The sequence below is a fragment of the Pelophylax lessonae genome, assembly GCF_965119305.1.
Source record: "Pelophylax lessonae genome assembly, chromosome: 11".
Classification (NCBI taxonomy): Eukaryota; Metazoa; Chordata; class Amphibia; order Anura; family Ranidae; genus Pelophylax; species Pelophylax lessonae.
In genome coordinates, this window is record NC_138778.1 from 234,905,491 (window position 1) to 234,930,838 (window position 25,348).

Sequence of the window (25,348 nt, forward strand, 5' to 3'; positions counted from 1 at the left end):
GGTGACAATAGAAAAAGCTGAAGAACCCAAACTCATCATCTGCTGATAATTAGGGAGAATGGTTGCTAGGCAACAAGGCAGCGTGCCATTAACTCTCAGTTTCCTGGACGGGCATCTGTGGCATGAGATCTGGGGGCCACTAACATTATATACACTATATTATCAAAAGTATTGGGACGCCTGCCTTTACACACACATGAACTCTAATGACATCCCAGTCTTAGTCCGTAGGGTTCAATATTGAGTTGGCTCCGCCCTTTGCAGCTATAACAGCTTCAACTCTTCTGGGAAGGCCGTCCACAAGGTTTAGGAGTGTCTATGGGAATGTTTGACCATTCTTCCAGAAGAGCATTTGTGAGGTCAGGCACTGATGTTGGATGAGAAGGCCTGGCTCGCAGTCTTTGCTCTAATTCATCCCAATGGTGTTCTACCGGGTTGAGGTCAGGACTCTGTGCAGGCCAATCAAGTTACCCCCCCCCCCCCCAAACTGGCTCATCCATGTCTTTATGGACCTTGCTTTGTGCACTGGTGCGCAGTCATGTTGGAACAGGGAGGGGCCATCCCCAAACTCCTCCCACAAAGTTGGGAGCATGAAATTGTCCAAAATGTCTTGGTATGGTGACACCTTAAGAGTTCCCTTCACTGGAACTAAGGGGCCAAACCCAACCCCTGAAAAACAACCCCACACCATAATCCCCCCTCCCCCACACCATAATCCCCCCTACACCAAATGATTTGGACCAGTACAAAAGGGAGGAGACTGTGATTATTAGAGAGGAGATGGTGAATATTGGGGGGGGGGGAGAGATGGTGAATATTAGAGAGGAGATGGTGAATATTAGAGAGGAGATGGTGAATATTGGGGAGGAGATTGTGAATATTGGGGGGGGATGGTGAAAATTGGAGAGGAGATGGTGAATATTGGGGGGGGGGGTGGTGGTGAATATTGGAGAGGAGATGGTGAATATTGGGGGGGGTGGTGAATATTGGAGAGGAGATGGTGAATATTGGGGAGGAGATGGTGAATATTGGGGAGGAGATGGTGAATATTGGGGAGGAGATGGTGATTATTGGGGAGGAGATGGTGAATATTGGGGAAGAGATGGTGAATATTGGGGAGGAGATGGTGAATATTGGGGGGGGGGTGGTGAATATTGGAGAGGAGATGGTGAATATTGGGGAGGAGATGGTGAATATTGGGGAGGAGATGGTGATTATTGGGGAGGAGATGGTGAATATTGGGGAAGAGATGGTGAATATTGGGGAGGAGATGGTGAATATTGGGGAGGAGATGGTGAATATTGGGGAGGAGATGGTGAATATTGGGGAGGAGATGGTGGATATTGGGGAGGAGATGGCGAATATTGGGGAAGAGATGGTGAATATTAGAGAGGAGATGGTGAATATTAGAGAAGAGATAGTGATTATTAGAGAGGAGATGGTGAATATTGGGGGGGGGGGTGAATATTGAATATTGGAGAGGAGATGGTGAATATTAGAGAGGAGATGGTGAATATTAGAGAGGAGATGGTGATTATTGGGGAGGAGATGGTGAATATTCTAGAGGAGATGGTGAATATTGGGGGGGAGATGGTGAATATTGGGGAAGAGATGGTGATTATTGGGGAGGAGATGGTGAATATTGGGGAGGAGATGGTGAATATTGGGGAGGATATGGTGAATATTGGAGAAGAGATGGTGAATATAGGGTAGGAGATGGTAAATATAGGGGGGGGGGGATGGTGAATATTAGAAAGGAGATGGTGAATATTAGAGAAGAGATAGTGAATATTAGAGAGGAGATGGTGAATATTAGAGAGATGGTGAATATTGGAGAGGAGTCAATGAATGATGGAGAGGAGATGGTGAATATTGGGGGGGGGGGGGGGATGGTGAATGATGCAGTAAACTCATGAAAGAAGAAATCTGATTGGGCTCCAACATGTTACAGCAGCCAATCAGATTCCAGCATTCATTCTCTAGCTGTTCTCTCCTGTCCAGGCTTGGATCTGCTGGTGGGTGGTGGAGCACAAGGTGACCACAACAGCCGCATTGGTGCTTCTGTGTGCGTCCCTGAAATGAACTCCTGCTTATAAATGATCTAATAATGGGATTACTCTCAGATCTTCCTCCGTGTAGCGGGAGGTGACAGAATCAGGACGAGTTCTACTTTTCCACTTCAAAGACGAATGTTCTGATCATTGTCATGGAGGTGGAAATGAAGAGTAACTCTGAGGGAGTGTCAGATGAAAATCAGACCACCACTGTGCTCATACCTGTCTAGGGGGGGGGGGCACTGTGCTCATACCTGTCTGGGGGGGGCACTGTGCTCATACCTGTCTAGGGGGGGGGCACTGTGCTCATACCTATGGGGGGGTCACTGTGCTCCTACCTGTCTATGGGGGTCACTGTGCTCATACCTATGGGGGGGGTCACTGTGCTCATACCTGTCTAGGGGGGGTCACTGTGCTCATACCTGTCTGGGGGGGGGGTCACTGTGCTCATACCTATGGGGGGGGTGTCACTGTGCTCATACCTGTCTAGGGGGGTCACTGTGCTCATACCTATAGGGGGGTCACTGTGCTCATACCTGTCTATGGGGGTCACTGTGCTCATGCCTGTCTATAGGGGGGGGGGGTCACTGAGCTCATACCTGTCTATGGGGGTCACTGTGCTCATGCCTGTCTATTGGGGGGGGGGTTACTGAGCTCATACCTGTCTAGGGGGGGTCAGTGTGCTCATACCTGTCGATGGGAGGGGGGTCACTGCGCTCATACCTGTCTATGGGAGGGGGGTCACTGCACTCATACCTGTCTATGGGGGGACACTGCGCTCATACCTGTCTATGGGGGGGGTCACTGAGCTCATACCTATCTATGGGGGGATCTCTGCGCTTTTACCTGTCTATGGGGAGGTCTCTGCGCTCATACCTGTCTGTGGGGGGCCACTGTGCTCATACCTGTCTATGGGGGGGTCACTGTGCTCATACCGGTCTATGGGGGGGGTCACTACACTTATACCTGTCTATGATGGGTCACTGTGCTCATACCTGTCTATGGGGGGGTCACTGTGCTCATACCTGTCTATGGGGGGTCACTGTGCCTATACCTGTCTATGGGGTGGTCACTGTTCTCACAGCGGTCTGTTGGGGGGGGAGGGGGGCGAGTCGTTGCAGAATTTAGGAAAATAAAGCACAGTGCGGCCAGTCAGGCATTATGTGTGATGAAATGTGATTGGCTGCTATGGGCCACCACAAATTATGACAGGTAGATTAATACTTGGGGAGACATTTACCAATTCTGTCACAGCAATGCTAAACAGGAGCAGGGGGACAGATGTACTGCAAGGTTCCAGCTTGATGCATAGACTCCCTCTGCTGCTCTGCAGTCCTGGGACAGAATACCGCCTGACCCTGACCACATCTGGTTTGTGTGCGGGTGTAATGTAAAGGTCGGTCTCATCTGTCCCGGAATCGGGGTCATTAATACACAGAAATACTGTCACCTAGACTCTGATAAATGAGGGGCAGCCTGATTCCCATCCAATTGTCTATTGCCCCCCATGGTGTCTGTGATACATCTCCATGTTTAATGTTCCTTCCTGTTACAGGTGGAGAAAGTGGTGCGATATTTGGACCCCAATGAGCTGGGACGCATCAACTTCAAAGACTTCTGTGATGGGGTTCTGGCCATTAAAGGTGAGCGTTATTCATGTAATAAAAGTGATGTCCACCCTCTCCATAATGAATGGAGAAAGATATATAATAGATAGATACTCAGCAATATCCCTATATATATATAGTAGCGCAAACTTGTCAAGAAGCAAGTGCCAAAAAAATATACTGTGCCCACTGCACAAAAGTCCGAAATGCAATAGATGTCACATAGGCAGCAGGAAAAAGTTCAGAAATGACTCAAACAGTCCATAATCCTTCACTCTATCTCCTGGGATGATAATGTACGAAGACGTGTTTCTCAAAAGGATCACCACCACCACCGTGCTCCAAGGGGGGAGGAGAATTGCCCACTCACCAGATGCTGTGGCCCCACCCACTTTCGTGTTTGAGCATTCAGGCTTATAATGATGGTCACTGGTCCAGAGTATCCACAACAGGAATCGCACCAGCGCAGTCAAAAAAAGCTCAGCAGCATATGGGGAGGAGAGAACATAATCCCAATAGCGTGATACCGTTTAAAAGGGTTTTATTAAATAAAAATAAAACATAAGGTAACACACTCACATGTCTTGTATGTCATCAAACGCAAAAAAACAGTCACGAATAGGGGAGGGATGCCCTTCGGGAGATGATGTCCAGGCTCCACGCCGTGGACGCCGCGCCTTCTGGGTAATCCGAACTCCTCTTACACAGCCTGGTTACACCGCCTGGTCACGCCCCGACGCTTTTCGTGATTTCCATAATGATTAGTGACATCACCCGTCCCCTGTAGAGTGTCTACCCACCTCCCCTATAGAGTGTCTACCCACCTCCACTATAGAGTGTCTACCCACCTCCCCTATAGAGTGTCTACCCACCTCCACTATAGAGTGTCTACCCACCTCCCCTATAGAGTGTCTACCCACCTCCACTATAGAGTGTCTACCCACCTCCCCTATAGAGTGTCTACCCACCTCCCCTATAGAGTGTCTACCCACCTCCACTATAGAGTGTCTACCCACCTCCCCTATAGAGTGTCTACCCACCTCCACTATAGAGTGTCTACCTACCTCCCCTATAGAGTGTCTACCCACCTCCCCTATAGAGTGTCTACCCACCTCCCCTATAGAGTGTCTACCCACCTCCACTATAGAGTGTCTACCCACCTCCCCTATAGAGTGTCTACCCACCTCCACTATAGAGTGTCTACCCACCTCCCCTATAGAGTGTCTACCCACCTCCCCTATAGAGTGTCTACCCACCTCCACTATAGAGTGTCTACCCACCTCCCCTATAGAGTGTCTACCCACCTCCACTATAGAGTGTCTACCCACCTCCCCTATAGAGTGTCTACCCACCTCCACTATAGAGTGTCTACCTACCTCCTCTATAGAGTGTCTACCCACCTCCCCTATAGAGTGTCTACCCACCTCCACTATAGAGTGTCTACCCACCTCCCCTATAGAGTGTCTACCCACCTCCACTATAGAGTGTCTACCCACCTCCCCTATAGAGTGTCTACCCACCTCCACTATAGAGTGTCTACCTACCTCCCCTATAGAGTGTCTACCCACCTCCCCTATAGAGTGTCTACCCACCTCCCCTATAGAGTGTCTACCCACCTCCACTATAGAGTGTCTACCCACCTCCCCTATAGAGTGTCTACCTACCTCCCCTATAGAGTGTCTACCCACCTCCCCTATAGAGTGTCTACCCACCTCCACTACAGAGTGTCTACCCACCTCCCCTATAGAGTGTCTACCCACCTCCCCTATAGAGTGTCTACCCACCTCCACTACAGAGTGTCTACCCACCTCCCCTATAGAGTGTCTACCCACCTCCCCTATAGAGTGTCTACCCACCTCCCCTATAGAGTGTCTACCCACCTCCACTACAGAGTGTCTACCCACCTCCTCTATAGAGTGTCTACCCACCTCCCCTATAGAGTGTCTACCCACCTCCCCTATAGAGTGTCTACCCACCTCCACTACAGAGTGTCTACCTACCTCCCCTATAGAGTGTCTACCCACCTCCCCTATAGAGTGTCTACCCACCTCCCCTATAGAGTGTCTACCCACCTCCACTACAGAGTGTCTACCTACCTCCTCTATAGAGTGTCTACCCACCTCCCCTATAGAGTGTCTACCCACCTCCCCTATAGAGTGTCTACCCACCTCCCCTATAGAGTGTCTACCCACCTCCCCTATAGAGTGTCTACCCACCTCCTCTATAGAGTGTCTACCCACCTCCTCTATAGAGTGTCTACCCACCTCCTCTATAGAGTGTCTACCCACCTCCCCTATAGAGTGTCTACCCACCTTCACTACAGGCAGCATGGAGTCACCCCAACACCGCGCATGCTCCTATAGAGGCCTCATTACTGCTCATATCCATCCAAAGTGTAAGAACAGGGCTGGGGGAGGGTGAGAGGTAGGCAGATGAGGTTGACACCTTGGGGGGCTCAAATATGCCAAGACTTGAAATCTATCCTCCTGAAGTAGTTCACAGCTCATGTGGGAGGGGGCGCTATAGTGCCTTGTCCTGGCACTGTGTAGCAGTCTACATATAAGGTGTATATATATATTTACACACACACATACAGAGCATCCGGAAAGTACTCACAGAGCTTCACTTTTCCACATTTTATGTTACAGCCTTATTCCAAAATGGATTAAATTCATTATTTTCCTCAAAATCCTACAAAAAAATCCCCCATAATGACAACGTGAGAGAAGTTTGCTTGAAATAATTATAAATGTATTAAAAATAACAAAGAAAATAAATCCCATGTACATAAGTATTCACACCCTTTGCCATGTACATAAGTATTCACACCCTTTGCCCAATACTTTGGTGAAGCTCCTTTGGCCCCAATTCCAGCCTCCAGTATTTCTGAGTATGATGCTACAAGCTTGGCACTCCTATTTTTGGGCAGTTTCTCCCATTCTTCTTTGCAGAACCTCTCAAGCTCCATCAGGTTGGATGGGGGAGGGTCGGTGCACAGCCATTTTCAGATCTCTCCAGAGATGTTCAATCGGGTTCAAGTCTGGGCTCTGGCTGGGCCACTCAAGGATATTCACAGAGTTGTCCTGTAGCCACTCCTTTGTTATCTTGGCTGTGTGCTTAGGGTCGTTGTCCTGTTGGAAGATGAACCTTCACCCCAGTCTGATGTCCAGAGCGCTCTGGAGAAGGTTTTTATCAAGGATGTCTCTGTACATTGCTGCATTCATCTTTCCCTCAATCCTGACTAGTCTCCCAGCTCCTGCCACTGAAAAACATCCCCACAGCATGATGCTGCCACCACCATACTTCACAGTAGGGATGGTATTGGCCAGGTGATGGGCGGTGCCTGGTTTCTTCCAGACATGACGCTTGCCATTCAGGACAAAGAGTTCAATCTTTGTTTCATCAGAGCAGAGAATTTTGTTTCTCATGGTCTGAGAGTCCTTCAGGTGCCTTTTGGCAAACTCCAGGTGGGCTGTCATGTGACTTTTACTGAGGAGTGGCTTCTGTCTGGCCACTCCCATACAGACCTGATTGGTGGAGTGCTGCAGAGATGGTTGTTCTTCTGGAAGGTTCTCCTCTCTCCACAGAGAAACGCTGGAGCTCTGTCAGAGTGACCATCGGGTTCTTGGTCACCTCCCTGACTAAGGTCCCCCTCCCCCGATCGCTCAGTTTGGCCGGGCGGCCGCTCTAGGAAGAGTCCTGGGGGTTCCAAACTTCTTCCATTTACAGATGATGGAGGCCACTGTGCTCATTGGGACCTTCAATGCTGCAGAAATGTTCCTGTCAGGGTTCATACGGTCCTTGAAAACCTGGAAAAGTTTTGGAATTTGGAGATGACACTTTCCAGGCCTGGAAAGGTCATGGAAACTTAGGATTCCACTAAGGTTTTGGAAAAGTCATGGAAATATATACTGGGGAGGAGCGGGGAGCGGCGGGGAGCGGATGCTTAAAGTTTAATTTATTATTTTATTCCATAATGTTTAATAAATTATTGCCAGTGCCACATACTATTTGCCTTCCGGGTCCGCGGTATGCCCGTACGCTGTCACTGGCCAGCAGCAGCCGAGGAGATGATCGTGAAGCAATCACTGGCAGCGGGGAGGGCCGGCCGCGGTTTGCCTGGATGTGACTGGCCAGCAGCAATAACAGCCGGGAGATAACAAACCAATCACAGGCAGCGGAAGCGTCACTGGAGGGCGGGCCGGCCGCATGAACGTGATGACGCGGAAGGGGGCGGTAACCGTTTCGGGCAAACTGCGGACCCGTAAGGACCAGTGTTAATTTTGGCAGCAAATTTCAATTTAGTTTTAGTCTTAGTCTTAGGACTAAAATGGCATTTTAGTTTTAGTCCTATTTTAGTCTTCTGCAAGTGTTTTAGTTTTAGTCGTATTTAGTCGACTAAAACTCCAGTATATTTTAGTCGACTAAAACTCCAGTATATTTTACTCGACTAAAACTCATTTTAGTCATCTATAATCAAATGGGTGAAGTTCAGTTGTAATTTGTAATGCATTATTTAAGCATTTCTCTACAATTTCCAAACTCATTATATACTACTGCTGGTCCTGGAGTGAAAAATCTAATATGTTATTATTTATGCTTTGAGCACCAGTGTTCATTTTTGGCAGCAAATTTCGATTTAGTTTTAGTTATAGTCTTTGACTAAAATGCCATTTTAGTTTTAGTCGTATTTTAGTCTTAAGACTAAAATGCCATTTTAGTTTTAGTCGTATTTTAGTCATCTGAATTGTGTTAGTCGACGAAAACGTTTTAGTCGGTTTTAGTCGACGAAATTAACACTGGTAAGGACACCTACCCTGTGATGTCCGCACCCTCTGACCACCTCCTGTATCATGTCCGCACCCTCTGACCACCTCCTGTATCATGTCCGCACCCTCTGACCACCTCCTGTATCATGTCCGCACCCTCTGACCACCTCCTGTATCATGTCCGCACCCTCTGACCACCTCCTGTACCATGTCCGCACCCTCTGACCACCTCCTGTATCATCATGTCCGCACCCTCTGACCACCTCCTGTATCATGTCCGCACCCTCTGACCACCTCCTGTATCATGTCTGCAGTCTCTGACCACCTCCTGTATCATGTCCGCACCCTCTGACCACCTCCTGTATCATGTCCGCACCCTCTGACCACCTCCTGTATCATGTCCGCACCCTCTGACCACCTCCTGTACCATGTCCGCACCCTCTGACCACCTCCTGTATCATCATGTCCGCACCCTCTGACCACCTCCTGTATCATGTCCGCACCCTCTGACCACCTCCTGTATCATGTCCGCACCCTCTGACCACCTCCTGTGTCATGTCCGCAGCCTCTGACCACCTCCTGTATCATGTCCGCAGCCTCTGACCACCTCCTGTATCATGTCCGCACCCTCTGACCACCTCCTGTGTCATGTCCGCAGCCTCTGACCACCTCCTGTATCATGTCCGCAGCCTCTGACCACCTCCTGTATCATGTCCGCAGCCTCTGACCACCTCCTGTATCATGTCCGCAGCCTCTGACCGCCTCCTGTATCATGTCCGCAGTCTCTGACCGCCTCCTGTATCATGTCTGCAGTCTCTGACCGCCTCCTGTATCATGTCCGCAGTCTCTGACCGCCTCCTGTATCATGTCTGCAGTCTCTGACCACCTTCTGTATCATGTCTGCAGTCTTGGACCACCTCCTGTATCATGTCTGCAGTCTCTGACCACCTCCTCTTTCATGTCTGCAGTCTCTGACCACCTCCTCTTTCATGTCTGCAGTCTCTGACCACCTCTTGTATCATGTCCGCAGCCTCTGACCTTCTCTTGTATCATGTCCGCTGTCCGTGTTGTAAAACGTTTGACATTTCGAACATGGGAGAGGCAGCGCTGTCTAGCCACGCTAAAGGTGCAAAGCACCAGTCTGCAGTTGCGTGCTTGACAGCTTCCAATCCGATCGCTGGCTTTTTCACCCGTGTGCCTGAAGTGACACCGGCTTCCAGCTGCGGCAGCGGTGCTTCCATCTCATCCACTGTAAAACAAGGGACCATTTTGAGTCACGCTGTATCCAGAAACGAAACCCTAACTGCAGAAGTACTGTACACTACAAAGATTGTCATTTATTTTAGTAAAAATATGCTGGGTGTGACATAGATTTTCTTCTTATTTAACATGTATACATAGACATTTCATGAAACATTAGGTCATGAATATTTACGTGAAGTCATGGAAAAGTCATGGAATTTTATTGGTGAAAATGTGTATGAACCCTGTCCTGTACCCTTCCCCCGATCTGTGCCTCCATACAATCCTGTCTCCGAGGTCTACAGACAATTCCTTGGACTTCATAGCTTGGTTTGTGCTCTGACATGCACTGTTACCTTATATAGACAGGTGTGTGCCTTTCCAATTCATGTCCAATCAACTCAATTTACCACTGGTGGACTCCAATCAAGTTGTAGAAACATCTCAAGGATGATCAGTGGAAACAGGATGCACCTGAGCTCAATGTGGAGTGTCATGGCAAAGGGGGTGAATACTTATGTACATGGGAGTTTTTATTTGTTTATTTTTAATAAACTTGCAAAGACTTCAAACAAACTTCTCTCACGTTGTCATTATGGGGGATTGTTTGTAGGATTTTGAGGAAAATAATGAATGGAATCAATTTTGGAATAAGGCTGTAACATAACAAAAAGTGGAATACTTTCCGGATGCACTCTATGTGTACCATGTCTCCCTCCAGTGGCCACTTTCCAGTAAGCACCCCATTTATTAGAGGACGTTTGGAGGGCTGTAAGATCAGGGGACAGGATTTGGTTATCAGGTAATGCTGGCTGTATGACGCTGCTAACATCCGTGTTCTGTAGACATGTACAGTCACTGCATGCTTCAGGTCTAACATATCCCAGCATCTCCTGACCCATAAAATATTCATCAGCTCGTCCAATCACTGCCTTTTACAATCTCTCCAAACTTTGAAATTCCAATGGATCTTTGAATCCCCCCCCCCCCCATGCACAGATATATGGGAACCCCCACTGTATACTCAGCCAATCAGAATGTTTTATGACGTCACATTGCAAGGAATGGAAGAGGTGTAACATTGATACTATAATGTATTGTATTCAGCAATCTGATTGGAGGAGATTTACTAAAACCTGGAGAATGCAGAATTCGGTGTAAATGTGCATGGGAGCCAATCAGCTTCTTCAATTAAAGTATAACTGCCGGCAACAATTGTTCTTTAGTGTTGGATGGAGTGGAGAGGGATTAGAACCCCTGTCAGGTTTTTAGTGCTCTCCCCGGAGATCCCCCCCCCCCCCCACTATCTATTTCTCCTGTATGATAGAAAGCGAAAGGAAAAGAAATTCCCCAAATTTAGAATTGTCCTCAAAAAAGTAATATAGGGAAAATCCTCCAATCAGGGCCGGGACAAGGGGTGGGCACAAGGGACAGCTGCCCTGGGCGCAATGGTTTATTGTAGGGATAGGGTTGCCCTGACCCTAACCCTAAGGGAATCATCTTCGCCCTGGGCACTGGATGACCTTGTCCCGGCACTGCTTCCAATGGGGACACTAGTTCTGGTGAGCAGGGGCTTCCTCTCACTTCCTGTTCGTCTAGGGAGACAGGAAGTAAAGGGAAATCATCCTATGGGGACACTAGTTCTGGTGAGCAGGGGCTTCCTCTCACTGCCTGTTCGGCTAGGGAGACAGGAAGTAAAGGGAAATCATCCTATGGGGACACTAGTTCTGGTGAGCAGGGGCTTCCTCTCACTTCCTGTTCGGCTAGGGAGACAGGAAGTAAAGGGAAATCATCCTATGGGGACACTAGTTCTGGTGAGCTGGGGGTCCCCAGGGGCTTCCTCTCACTTCCTGTTCGGCTAGGGAGACAGGAAGTGAAGGGAAATCTTCCAATAGGGATACTAGTTCTGGTGAGCTGGGGGTCCCCAGGGGTTTCCTCATACTTCCTGTTCGGCTAGGGAGACAGGAAGTGAAGGGAAATCTTCCAATGGGGACACTAGTTCTGGTGAGCTTGGGGTCCCCAGGGGTTTCCTTATACTTCCTGTTCGGCTAGGGAGACAGGAAGTGAAGGGAAATCTTCCAATAGGGATACTAGTTCTGGTGAGCTCGGGGTCCCCAGGGGCTTCCTCTCACTTCCTGTTTGGCTAGGGAGACAGGAAGTGAAGGGAAATCTTCCAATGGGGACACTAGTTCTGGTGAGCTGGGGGGTCCCCAGGGGCTTCCTCTCACTTCCTGTTCGGCTAGGAGACAGGAAGTTAAGGGAAATCTTCCAATGGGGACACTAGTTCTGGTGAGCAGGGGCTTCCTCTCACTGCCTGTTCGGCTAGGGATACAGGAAGTAAAGGGAAATCATCCTATGGGGACACTAGTTCTGGTGAGCAGGGGCTTCCTCTCACTTCCTGTTCGGCTAGGGAGACAGGAAGTGAAGGGAAATCTTCCAATAGGGATACTAGTTCTGGTGAGCTGGGGGTCCCCAGGGGTTTCCTCATACTTCCTGTTCGGCTAGGGAGACAGGAAGTGAAGGGAAATCTTCCAATGGGGACACTAGTTCTGGTGAGCTGGGGGTCCCCAGGGGTTTCCTTATACTTCCTGTTCGGCTACGGAGACAGGAAGTGAAGGGAAATCTTCCAATAGGGATACTAGTTCTGGTGAGCTCGGGGTCCCCAGGGGCTTCCTCTCACTTCCTGTTTGGCTAGGGAGACAGGAAGTGAAGGGAAATCTTCCAATGGGGACACTAGTTCTGGTGAGCTGGGGGGTCCCCAGGGGCTTCCTCTCACTTCCTGTTCGGCTATGATACAGGAAGTGAGGGGAAATCTTCCAATGGGGACACTAGTTCTGGTGAGCTGGGGCTTCCTCTCACTTCCTGTTCGGCTATGAGACAGGAAGTGAAGGGAAATCTCCACAATGGGACACAGATGGTGATAAAAAGTCTGATAGGAATTAGAATCCTCCCTTACTCCATCCAAAATGAAAGAAAACGTTTTCCCTAGAGTTCTACTTTAACGTGTAACACATTTACTGCGGCAGGTCGGCTCTATGACGTGAAATCCCTTACCTGTATGTCATTTCCTGCAATAACCACTAGAGGGCGCACCACTGGAGACAAGATTGCAAGCTGATTGGACAGAGGGGGAGCCAATCAGCGGGTCCGGTGGACTCAATGTCCCCTGGCCACCCACGATTGTTCCCGAGAGAGGGAGATCGCCATTCTGAGACGGGAGAAGATGGAGATCTTGTGTTCCTGCTAATCAGCAACACGGATCTCTGTCTTCCCCCAGTCAGAGCACCTCCCCCCCCACACACAGTTAGAAAGCAACCCCTGGGGACACATTTAACCCTTTGATCACCCCTGAGGGTAACCCCTTCCCTGCCAGTGTCATTAGTACAGTGACAGTGCATATGTATAGCACGGATTACTGCAGTAATATCACTGGTCCCCCCAAAAGTGTCAATGTCAGTTAGGGGTCCGATCTGTCCGCCGCAATGTCGCAGTCCTGCTAAAAATCACAGATCGCCGCCATTACTAGTAAAAAACAATAAATAAAAATATCCCCTAGTTTGTTGATGCGATAACATTTGTGCAAACCAATCAATATACAATCAATATACACTTATTGGGATTTTTTTTTTTTTTTACCAAAAATATGTAGCCAAATATAAATTGGGATAAATTGATGAAGAAATTTGATTTTTTTATTTATTTATTTTTTTTATTGGATGTTTTTTACATTTTTTTTTATTGGAAGTTTTAAAGCAGACAATTCGGAAAAAAAAATTAAATATCAAATTTTTTCATCCTTTTAGGCCAGTTTGTATTCTGCTACATATTTTTGGTAACAAAAATCCCAAAACATGCATTTTGATTGGTTTGTGCAAAAGTTATGGCATCTACCAACCACGGGAAAGATTTATGTAATTTTTATTTATTTATTTTACGAGTAATGGCGGCGATCTGCGATTTTTTGCGGGACTGCGACATTGCGGCGGACAGATCGGACCCCTAACTGACATTTTTGACACTTTTGGGGGGGACCAGTGACATTACTACAGTAATCAGTGCTAAAAATATGCACTGTCACTGTACTAATGACACTGGCAGGGAAGGGGTTAAGCTAGGTGTGATCAAAGGGTTAAGTGTGAACCTAGGGGGTGTTTTCTAACTGTATGGGGGAGGGACTTGTGAAATGACCATAGAGCTCTGTGATCATCCCAGGGAGAACGGTCGGCTGTGTTCACAACATCCAACCGTCCTTCTCTCTCAGCGGGGAGCGATCACAGCCGCTGATTCCGTGGGTCGGCATCCCCGCTGCCTAGTGGGGGGGCGGGAGCGAGCGGCACACGGTTGCCCCCAGCATCACTCCGATGACCGACGTACCGCTACGTCGTTTTGCGCAGCCAAGCCAGCCTGCCTCAGTAAATCTGCGGCGGACGGTCGGCAGGTGGTTAAAGTATCACAAAGAATGGCCTGTTTGTTAAGGGGGGTAAACCTTCCGGGGCTGAGGTGGTTAAGCTTTGACAATAAATCCTGGAAGCTGATTGGTTACTAGGAAGAGCTGCACCAGATTTTACACCCTCCAGTGTTAGTAAATCCCCCCCAATGTGTAGGTGCAGATGATGGATTGGGTGATGAGATGCTCTGTTCTCTCTCAGGGTGCAATCAGCTGCTGAGAGGAGTGCTGGGGGTGAATGGAGTGAGCGGGGTGAAGCCCCCCCCATACCACACCCCATATGCCGGGTACTACTACCAGGTGAGTCTACAACTCTCCAATCATCTCTCACCTCTCTTACTGCCCATCCTCACATTTCCAGGATTTGATGTATATTTTCTACAATGTTACATTGTGATGTATCAGAAATTGCAGCCTGCCCATCCCCCTCCAGTACAGACTTTCTTGAAAATATCAATTTTACAGTGCATTGCGAAAGTATTCGGCCCCCTTGAACTTTGCGACCTTTTGCCACATTTCAGGCTTCAAACATAAAGATATAAAACTGTAATTTTTTTGTGAAGAATCAACAACAAGTGGGACACAATCATGAAGTGGAACGAAATTTATTGGATATTTCAAACTTTTTTAACAAATAAAAACCTGAAAAATTGGGCGTGCAAAATTATTCAGCCCCCTTAAGTTAATACTTTGTAGCGCCACCTTTTGCTGCGATTACAGCTGTAAGTCGCTTGGGGTATGTCTCTATCAGTTTTGCACATCGAGAGACTGAAATTTTTGCCCATTCCTCCTTGCAAAACAGCTGGAGCTCAGTGAGGTTGGATGGAGAGCGTTTGTGAACAGCAGTTTTCAGTTCTTTCCACAGATTCTCGATTGGATTCAGGTCTGGACTTTGACTTGGCCATTCTAACACCTGGATATGTTTATTTGTGAACCATTCCATTGTAGATTTTGCTTTATGTTTTGGATCATTGTCTTGTTGGAAGACAAATCTCTGTCCCAGTCTCAGGTCTTTTGCAGACTCCATCAGGTTTTCTTCCAGAATGGTCCTGTATTTGGCTCCATCCATCTTCCCATCGATGTTAACCATCTTCCCTGTCCCTGCTGAAGAAAAGCAGGCCCAAACCATGATGCTGCCACCACCATGTGTGACAGTGGGGGATGGTGTGTTCAGGGTGATGAGCTGTGTTGCTTTTACGCCAAACATAAAGTTTTGCATTGTTGCCAAAAAGTTTGATTTTGGTTTCATCTGAGCAGAGCTCCTTCTTCCACATGTTTGGTGTCTCCCAGGTGGCTTGTGGCAAACTTTATACGACACTTTTTATGGATATCTTTAAGAAATGGCTTTCTTCTTGCCACTCTTCCATAAAGGGCAGATTTGTGCAGTATACGACTGATTGTTGTCCTATGGACAGAGTCTCCCACCTCAGCTGTAGATCTCTGCAGTTCATCCAGAGTGATCATGGGCCTCTTGGCTGCATCTCTGATCAGTCTTCTCCTTGTATGAGCTGAAAGTTTAGAGGGACGGCCAGGTCTTCGTAGATTTGCAGGGGTCTGATACTCCTTCCATTTCAATATTATCGCTTGCACAGAGCTCCTTGGGATGTTTAAAGCGGAGTTCTGGGCACAAAAACGATTTTTTTTTTTTTGTGCCCCTCCGCTAGGTAGAGCTCACCTGAAAAGGAATTGGATAGTTATTTTTATTTTTTTTTTGTTTACTCACCTTTTTATTGAAGATCGTAAATACTCACCTCAGAGTAATTCCTCCCTCGGAGCCGCGGCTCACCCCGTCACTTCCTGCCTCGCGATGATTCCTGGGAGCTAAACGTCATCGCTCCCAGGAATCAATGCGACGGCACCGGCCCCGCTCGTCATTTCCGGGCGACGCCGCATTCCCCTGCTAAACAGCTTCTGGGCATGCCCAGAAGCTGTTTAGGAATGCGGCGCTGCACCGGAAGTGACGAGAGGGGCCGGTGCAGGCGCATTCTGGGACAAGAAGACGCGGAAGAAGACAGAGAAGAGGACCGTGCCGGCTTCAGCTGCCCACAACAGAGATGGAAACGCTGTGGAAGAAATTTTCTAAGTAAGTATTTCTTCTAAATGGTAAGTGCGAACCGGGACAGATCAGAGGCTATCCATTGTGGAATGTGCTAGCCCTGACTGTCCCGGGGGTATGTTCAGCAAAAAATCATTTCTGTGCCCGGAACTCCGCTTTAAAGCTTGGAAAATCTTTTTGTATCCAAATCTGGCTTTAAACTTCTCCACAACAGTATCTCGGACCTGCCTGGTGTGTTCCTTGTTCTTCATGATGTTCTCTGCGCTTTAAACGGACCTCTGAGACTATCACAGTGCAGGTGCATTTATACGGAGACTTGATTACACACAGGTGGATTCTATTTATCATCGTTAGTCATTTAGGTCAACATTGGATCATTCAGAAATCCTCACTGAACTTCTGGAGAGAGTTTGCTGCACTGAAAGTAAAGGGGCTGAATAATTTTGCACGCCCAATTTTTTCAGTTTTTTATTTGTTAAAAAAGTTTGAAATATCCAATAAATTTCGTTCCACTTCATGATTGTGTCCCACTTGTTGTTGATTCTTCACAAAAAAATTACAGTTTTATATCTTTATGTTTGAAGCCTGAAATGTGCCAAAAGGTCGCAAAGTTCAAGGGGGCCAAATACTTTCGCAAGGCACTGTATATGATTTGTTTGTAAGCTCCTGGGACCAGAGCTCTCCGATTCCTCCTTTATTGTATTGTACTGTCTGTTACCACGTTGTAAAGTGCTGTGCAAACTGTTGGGGCTATATAAACCCTGTATAATAATAATAATAATAATATATAAACCCTGTATAGTAATAATAAAAAATAATAATATATAAACCCTGTATTATAATATATAAACCCTAATAATAATAATATAAACCCTGTATTATAATAATATATAAACAATGTATTATAATAATAATAATAATAAGAAGAAGAAGAAGAATATATAAACTCTGTATTATAATAATATATAAACCCTGTATTATAATAATAATATATAAATCCTGTATAATAATAATAATAATAGGTCTCATTTCTGATGCAGTGTTAGACCTTTATGACAGCCATGGGTGATTATGTGTATGAAAGTCTGACACTGGAAGTGCAATATCAAAAATCACCACCGGATGTCACTAATGTTCTGTGAAATGTCTTCATGATTTAGGAATGACCACTAGATGTCGCCAGTGCTGGTTGTCTATATTCCTGCACAGGAACAGTCCTCAGATTCAATCCTACATGGGGGGAGGGGTCAGCGGAGCATTTATGGGGGTCTGATGGGACACGCCATGCTGAAAGATTCAGTTGGACGCTCTTTGGGGACATCCCATGGGAAACATACAGAACTGCATAGGCAAAGAAATCTCCGAGAGATTTACGATTCACTCATTGAGTATCGATCGACTTCTATAATCAGATACAATGTAATCAATGAATCCGCCAACATCCACAATAGATTCCATACCCTCCCACAAATCATCCACAAGAGATTCCATACCCTCCCACAAATCATCCACAAGAGATTCCATACCCTCCCACCAATCATCCACAAGAGATTCCATACCTTCCCACCAATCATCCACAAGAGATTCCATACCCTCCCACCAATCATCCACAAGAGATTCCATACCCTCCCACCAATCATCCACAAGAGATTCTATACCCTCCCACCAATCATCCACAAGAGATTTCATACCTTCCCCACAATCATCAACAAGAGATTCCATACCCTTCCCACCAATCATCCACAAGAGATTCCATACCCTCCCACCAATCATCCACAAGAGATTCCATACCCTCCCACCAATCATCCACAAGAGATTCCATACCTTCCCACCAATCATCCACAAGAGATTCCATACCTTCCCACCAATATTCCACAAGAGATTCCATACCCTCCCACCAATCATCCACAAGAGATTCCATACCCTCCCACAAATCATCCACAAGAGATTCCATACCCTCCCACCAATCATCCACAAGAGATTCCATACCTTCCCACCAATCATCCACAAGAGATTCCATACCCTCCCACCAATCATCCACAAGAGATTCCATACCTTCCCACCAATCATCCACAAGAGATTCCATACCTTCCCACCAATCATCCACAAGAGATTCCATACCTTCCCACCAATCACCCACAAGAGATTCCATACCCTCCCACCAATCATCCACAAGAGATTCCATACCCTCCCACCAATCATCCACAAGAGATTCCATACCTTCCCACCAATCATCCACAAGAGATTCCATACCCTCCCACCAATCATCCACAAGAGATTCCATACCCTCCCACCAATCATCCACAAGAGATTCCATACCCTCCCACCAATCATCCACAAGAGATTCCATACCTTCCCCACAATCATCAACAAGAGATTCCATACCCTTCCCACCAATCATCCACAAGAGATTCCATACCCTTCCCACCAATCATCCACAAGAGATTCCATACACTCCCACCAATCATCCACAAGAGATTCCATACCCTCCCACCAATCATCCACAAGAGATTCCATACCCTCCCACCAATCATCCACAAGAGAGAGTCCATACCTTCCCACCAATCATCCACAAGAGATTCCATACCTTCCCACCAATCATCCACAAGAGATTCCATACCTTCCCACCAATCATCCACAAGAGATTCCATACCCTCCCACCAATCATCCACAAGAGATTCCATACCTTCCCACCAATCATCCACAAGAGATTCCATACCCTCCCACCAATCATCCACAAGAGATTCCATACCCTCCCACCAATCATCCACAAGAGATTCCATACCCTCCTACCAATCATCCACAAGAGATTCCATACCCTCCCACCAATCATCCACAAGAGATTCCATACCCTCCCACCAATCATCCACAAGAGATTCCATACCCTCCCACCAATCATCCACAAGAGATTCCATACCTTCCTACCAATCATCCACAAGGGATTCCATACCTTCCCACCAATCATTTATACTCCCCCCCCCCCCCCACCACCACATAGTGATTTTTACTCTGCCCCCTCCCCACTACATATTGCTTTATACTCTCCCCCCCACTCCATAGTGATTTATACCCCCCCCCCCCATCTCCCCTATATTGATTTATACTCTGCCCCCCATCCCATGGTGATTTATACTCTGGTCCTCTCCTGGTCTGTATGCAAGTAACCGGGTCTGAACATTCTGAGGTATGAAGACATGGAGTGGAGTCTGAGGTATGAAGACATGGAGTGGAGTCTGAGGTATGAAGACCGGGGCATGGAGTGGAGTGATGGGAAAACACATGTAGTTGCCAAGAGTAATGGAAGTGAAGTATCCTGTCGATAGCGATTATCTGTTATAAGTGGAGGGGCCTCAAGCAGCACAGAGATCCCCATCCTGTAAAGAGATATGGAGGTTCAAGAGTTAGGCAAGCACAGGTGTAGAGCCCGTGCAGAGTGCTCAGCGGCGCCCACTCTGCTACTGGGGGGGAGGGGGGGTAGTAGTGGAAAATGCTGGACAGGTGGATGCGGACAGAGCTCAGTAAGTCCTTCCTGAATGCAGGTTACAGAGAAGGTGTACATTGTCATGGGAAACCGAGAGTTACCTGGAGAAGAGTTGCAGTGCAAGCCTAGGTTCATCTTCTAGAGTAGAGGCCCACCTTAACCCTTGTCCCAGGGCATTGATGAAGATGGCACAAAGTAAAGGTATCCCAGGTGTAGTAAACTGTCCCTTTACAAGATACCTAGCGTAGCCCAGAAGAACCCTCCTGGAGTAGGCCTCTCATGTGACCCTTTACAAGGAACCTAGCGTAGCCCAGAAGAACCCTCCCGGAGTAGGCCTCTCATGTGACCCTTTACAAGGTACCTAGCGTAGCCCAGAAGAACCCTCCCGGAGTAGGCCTCTCATGTGACCCTTTACAAGGAACCTAGCGTAGCCCAGAAGAACCCTCCCGGAGTAGGCCTCTCATGTGACCCTTTACAAGGAACCTAGCGTAGCCCAGAAGAACCCTCCCGGAGTAGGCCTCTCACATGACCCTTTACAAGGTACCTAGCGTAGCCCAGAAGAACCCTCCCCGAGTAGGCCTCTCATGTGACCCTTTACAAGGTACCAAGCAAAGCCCAGAAGAACCCTCCCCGAGTAGGCCTCTCACCTGACCATTTACAAGGTACCTAGCGTAGCCCAGACGAACCCTCCCCGAGTAGGCCTCTCATGTGACCCTTTACAAGGTACCTAGCGTAGCCCAGAAGAACCCTCCTGGAGTAGGCATCTCACGTGACCCTTTACAAGGTACCTAGCGTAGCCCAGAAGAACCCTCCCGGAGTAGGCCACTCATGTGACCCTTTTCAAGGTACCTAGCGTAGCCCAGAAGAACCCTCCCAGAGTAGGCCACTCATGTGACCCTTTACAAGGTACCTAGCGTAGCCCAGAAGAACCCTCCCGGAGTAGGCCACTCATGTGACCCTTTACAAGGTACCTAGCGTAGCCCAGAAGAACCCTCCCCGAGTAGGCCTCTCATGTGACCCTTTACAAGGTACCTAGCAAAGCCCAGAAGAACCCTCCCGGAGTAGGCCACTCATGTGACCCTTTACAAGGTACCTAGCGTAGCCCAGAAGAACCCTCCCGGAGTAGGCCTCTCATGTGACCCTTTACAAGGTACCTAGCGTAGCCCAGAAGAACCCTCCCGGAGTAGGCCTCTCACGTGACCCTTTACAAGGTACCTAGCGTAGCCCCGAAGAACCCTCCCGGAGTAGGCCTCTCATGTGACCCTTTACAAGGTACCTAGCGTAGCCCAGAAGAACCCTCCCAGAGTAGGCCTCTCATGTGACCCTTTACAAGGTACCTAGCGTAGCCCAGAAGAACCCTCCCGGAGTAGGCCACTCATGTGACCCTTTACAAGGTACCTAGCGTAGCCCAGAAGAACCCTCCCCGAGTGGGCCTCTCATGTGACCCTTTACAAGGTACCTAGCAAAGCCCAGAAGAACCCTCCCGGAGTAGGCCTCTCATGTGACCCTTTACAAGGTACCTAGCGTAGCCCAGAAGAACCCTCCTGGAGTAGGCCTCTCACCTGACCCTTTACAAGGTACCTAGCGTAGCCCAGAAGAACTCTTCCGGAGTAGGCCTCTCATGTGACCCTTGCTTGGCACCCAACGAGGAAGACATGAGGGTCGTGAAGAACCACCACCCACCTGCCCCCATTACATGTATGCCACTTGGATATCTATTCTGGCCCAGCATGCTTGGGTGCATGGACCCAGGTATGCCCAGAAACTGCCCATGACCAGAGGTTGCCTATACCCTGGCATGTCCTAATACTGGAGATTTTTGGTTTAGGTAGGTCTTGGGGAGTTCTTAGGGGCTACATTGGGTTCCTATATGTTCCTCTTTGCACCTGGAGAAATCCCTCCTGGTTTTCTGGGAGATTCTTTGATTCTCCTGGTTTTGGCCATTTAGGCTTGGTCTCCAGCGGGCATTACTCCATTACCAGTCACTGTATTATGACATGATCCCAGGAATGTAGATAGCGGTGCAAGTGCTGTATTTTGGCCTAGGAGGACAAGGCCCAGGCCTAGGGCAGAACTTTGCAGGGGGGCAGCAAAAAAGCCTCCCCCCCTCCACCTGAGACTCTATTGGCCACTTGTTGCTAGAGCCGCCTCTTTCAGCCCCCTCTCTCACCCCCTCTCTCTTACCCCCCTCTCTCTCTCTCACCCCCCTTCTCTCTCTTTCACCCCCCCCTCACTCATTCTCACCCCCCCTCTCTCTCTCATCCCCCCTTTCTCTCTCATCCCCGCTATCTCTCACCCCCTTCTCTCTCTCTCACCCCCTTCTCTCTCTTTCACCCCCCTCACTCTCTCTCTCTCTCACCCCCCCTCTATCTCTCATCCCCCCCTTCTCTCTCTCACCCCTTCTCTCTCTCTCACCCCCTCTCTCTCTCTCACCCCCTCTCTCTTTCTCTCACCCCCTCTCTCTTTCTCACATCCCCCCTCTCTCTCTCACCCCCCTCTCTCATCCCTCATCCTCCCTCTCTCTTACCCCCCTCTATCTCTCATCCCCCTTCTCTCTCTCACCCCCTTCTCTCTCTCTCTCTCACCCCCCTCTCTCTCTCTCATCCCCCCTCTCTCTCTCACCCCCCTCTCTCTTGCTCTCTCTCTGTCATCCCCCCTTCTCCCCCCTCTCTCTTCCCCCCTTTCACCCCCCTCTCTCTCATCCCCCCTCTCTCTCTCATCCCCCTCTCTCTCTGTCTCTCTCATCCCCCCTCTTTCTCCCTCCCTCCCCCCCCCCTCGTGAGATCTCAGGGGTTAATGTTGGAACTTGTGGTCCTTCAATTTTTGAGTTACATCCGTTAAAAAGTAAGGAGTGGGGCAAATCTACATAGGACGGGGAGGGGGGCGCTCAATTTTAGTTTTGCCTAGGGCAGAATAAAATCAACATACACCACTGAGCGGTGCACAGAGATGATGTCATTGTCATCCGATGGACAGAGATTGCCATGCACAGGTAGGACGCTACTCATATTCCTGTGACACAGATATAAAGTAATCTCTATCCTGGGGACAGAGATAGCAGATGACAGATGCAGCAAGAGGAGTGAGACTCCTGGCATGGGCAGAAATGTCAATGCTGGAATGTTGTAAGACGGCCCCAGCCCTCTGAAATAGCTGCTTTGGGTGCAGTGACTCTTCAATCCTCCATAGATCTCAGCCATGACAGCTCCTCCTTTGTTGAGTAGAAGGGAATACTTCCTCTATGGGGGGGGCAGAGCCCCCCCCCCCCTCCTAGCAGGCCAGTGTTAGTAAACACACAATGGTGGCTAAGCCTGTCTGCATACAACCTTCCACAATGAAATATTTATGTGCCGAGTGCCAGAGACGCTGGGCCTTTGTTACTGGGCAACTGGTGCATGGGGGGGGGGGCTGATGCCCCCAGGGAGCCGCACAGGAATGTAATAATGCTGGAGCAGATCATGCAATGCATTGTGGGTCACACAAAGGGCCAGTCTGAGCAGGAAGCACACAGATGGGGACACGGCGCAGTGTAGTATGCACACAGATGGGGACACGGCGCAGTGTAGTATGCACACAGATGGGGACACGGCGCAGTGTAGTATGCACACAGATGGGGACACGGCGCAGTGTAGTATGCACACAGATGGGGACACGGCGCAGTGTAGTATGCACACAGATGGGGACACGGCGCAGTGTAGTATGCACACAGATGGGGACACGGCGCAGTGTAGTATGCACACAGATGGGGACACGGCCCAGTGTAGTATGCACACAGATGGGGACACGGCCCAGTGTAGTATGCACACAGATGGGGACACGGCGCAGTGTAGTATGCACACAGATGGGGACACGGCGCAGTGTAGTATGCACACAGATGGGGACACGGCGCAGTGTAGTATGCACACAGATGGGGACACGGCGCAGTGTAGTATGCACACAGATGGGGACACGGTGCAGTGTTGTATGCACACAGATGGGGACACGGTGCAGTGTAGTATGCACACAGATGGGGACACGGCGCAGTGTAGTATGCACACAGATGGGGACACGGCGCAGTGTAGTATGCACACAGATGGGGACACGGCGCAGTGTAGTATGCACACAGATGGGGACACGGCGCAGTGTAGTATGCACACAGATGGGGACACGGCCCAGTGTAGTATGCACACAGATGGGGACACGGCGCAGTGTAGTATGCACACAGATGGGGACACGGCGCAGTGTAGTATGCACACAGAAGGTTGCATCATATGTGGAGGAAGTAGAAGTCATGGGTTTTGGTGACCGGAAAGTACCGGAGAGCCGGGGAAGTTACACAATTATTTTCCTCCAGGACAATCAGTTATTAATATATATGGAGTGTCAGCAGAACAAGACTCCATTGTGTGTGGCTTCATCTACTAAACCTGCACAGTGCAGAGCCACCGATTATGTTGGCACCATGTAAAGAGTAATCCTAATTTTTACCTTGGGTGATAAAGGACGTTGTTCCAGCACTGAATATGTAGAACAGCGGGGAAGGACTTGCTGGCTCTGTCCCACTGGATTCTTCTTTAATTTCTGGCCCAGGAGGAAGCAGCATGGAAGTTGTCACCGGAATAGGTGTCCCCAATGGAAGATGTCCCCTTTGTCCCTAGAAGGTCATCACCAGAACATGCATCCTTCTTGGAAGATGTCCCTAGACAGTCGTCACCAGAACATGCATCCTTCTTGGAAGATGTCCCTAGACAGTCGTCACCAGAACAGGTGTCCTTATTGGAAGATGTTTCCTCTGTCCCTAGACAGTCTTCACTAGAATGTGTCCTCTCTGTCCTTAGACAGTTGTCACCAGAACACATGTCCTCCTTGGAAGATGTCCCCTCTGTCCCTAGACAATCTTCACTAGAACGAGTCCCCTCTGTCCTTAGTCTTCACCAGAACAGGTGTCCCCATTGGAAGATGTCCCCTCTGTCCCTAGACAGTCATTAGAACTCGTGTCCCCATTAAAAGATGTCTACTATGTCTCTAGACAGACAGTTGTCATCTCTAGAATATGTGTTCCCAATACAAGATGTCCCCTCTGTCCATAGCCAGACAATCGTCGCCAAATCAGGTGTCCCTATTGGAAGATGTCCCCTCTGTCCCTAGACAGTTGTCACCAGAACACGCGTCCTCCTTGGAAGATGTCCCCTCTGTCCCTAGACAGTTGTCACCAGAACACGCGTCCTCCTTGGAAGATGCCCCCTCTGTCCCTAGACAGGCAGTCGTCTCTAGAATACGTGTCCCCAATAGAAGATGTCCCCTCTGTCCCTAGACAGTTGTCACTATAGGGAGTGCAGAATTATTAGGCAAATGAGTATTTTGACCACATCATGCTCTTTATGCATGTTGTCTTACTCCAAGCTGTATAGGCTCGAAAGCCTACTACCATTTAAGCATATTAGGTGATGTGCATCTCTGTAATGAGAAGGGGTGTGGTCTAATGACATCAACACCCTATATCAGGTGTGCATAATTATTAGGCAACTTCCTTTCCTTGGGCAAAATGAGTCAAAAGAAGGACTTGACAGGCTCAGAAAAGTCAAAAATAGTGAGATATCTTGCAGAGGGATGCAGCACTCTTAAAATTGCAAAGCTTCTGAAGCGTGATCATCGAACAATCAAGCATTTCATTCAAAATAGTCAACAGGGTCGCAAGAAGCGTGTGGAAAAA

At 48.5% G+C, this 25,348-nt stretch overlaps 1 protein-coding gene across 2 annotated transcripts in view; it reads left to right on the top strand.

The window, feature by feature from the left end:
• Positions 1-25,348, top strand: part of RAB11FIP4 (RAB11 family interacting protein 4) — a 105,447-nt gene that overhangs the window by 37,687 nt on the left and 42,412 nt on the right. For both annotated transcript variants that reach the window (XM_082272209.1, XM_082272212.1), the window contains exons 2-3: positions 3,610-3,697; positions 14,322-14,419. In XM_082272209.1, the coding sequence (XP_082128335.1) occupies positions 3,610-3,697; positions 14,322-14,419 (186 nt within the window). The remainder of the gene's footprint in view (positions 1-3,609; positions 3,698-14,321; positions 14,420-25,348) is intronic.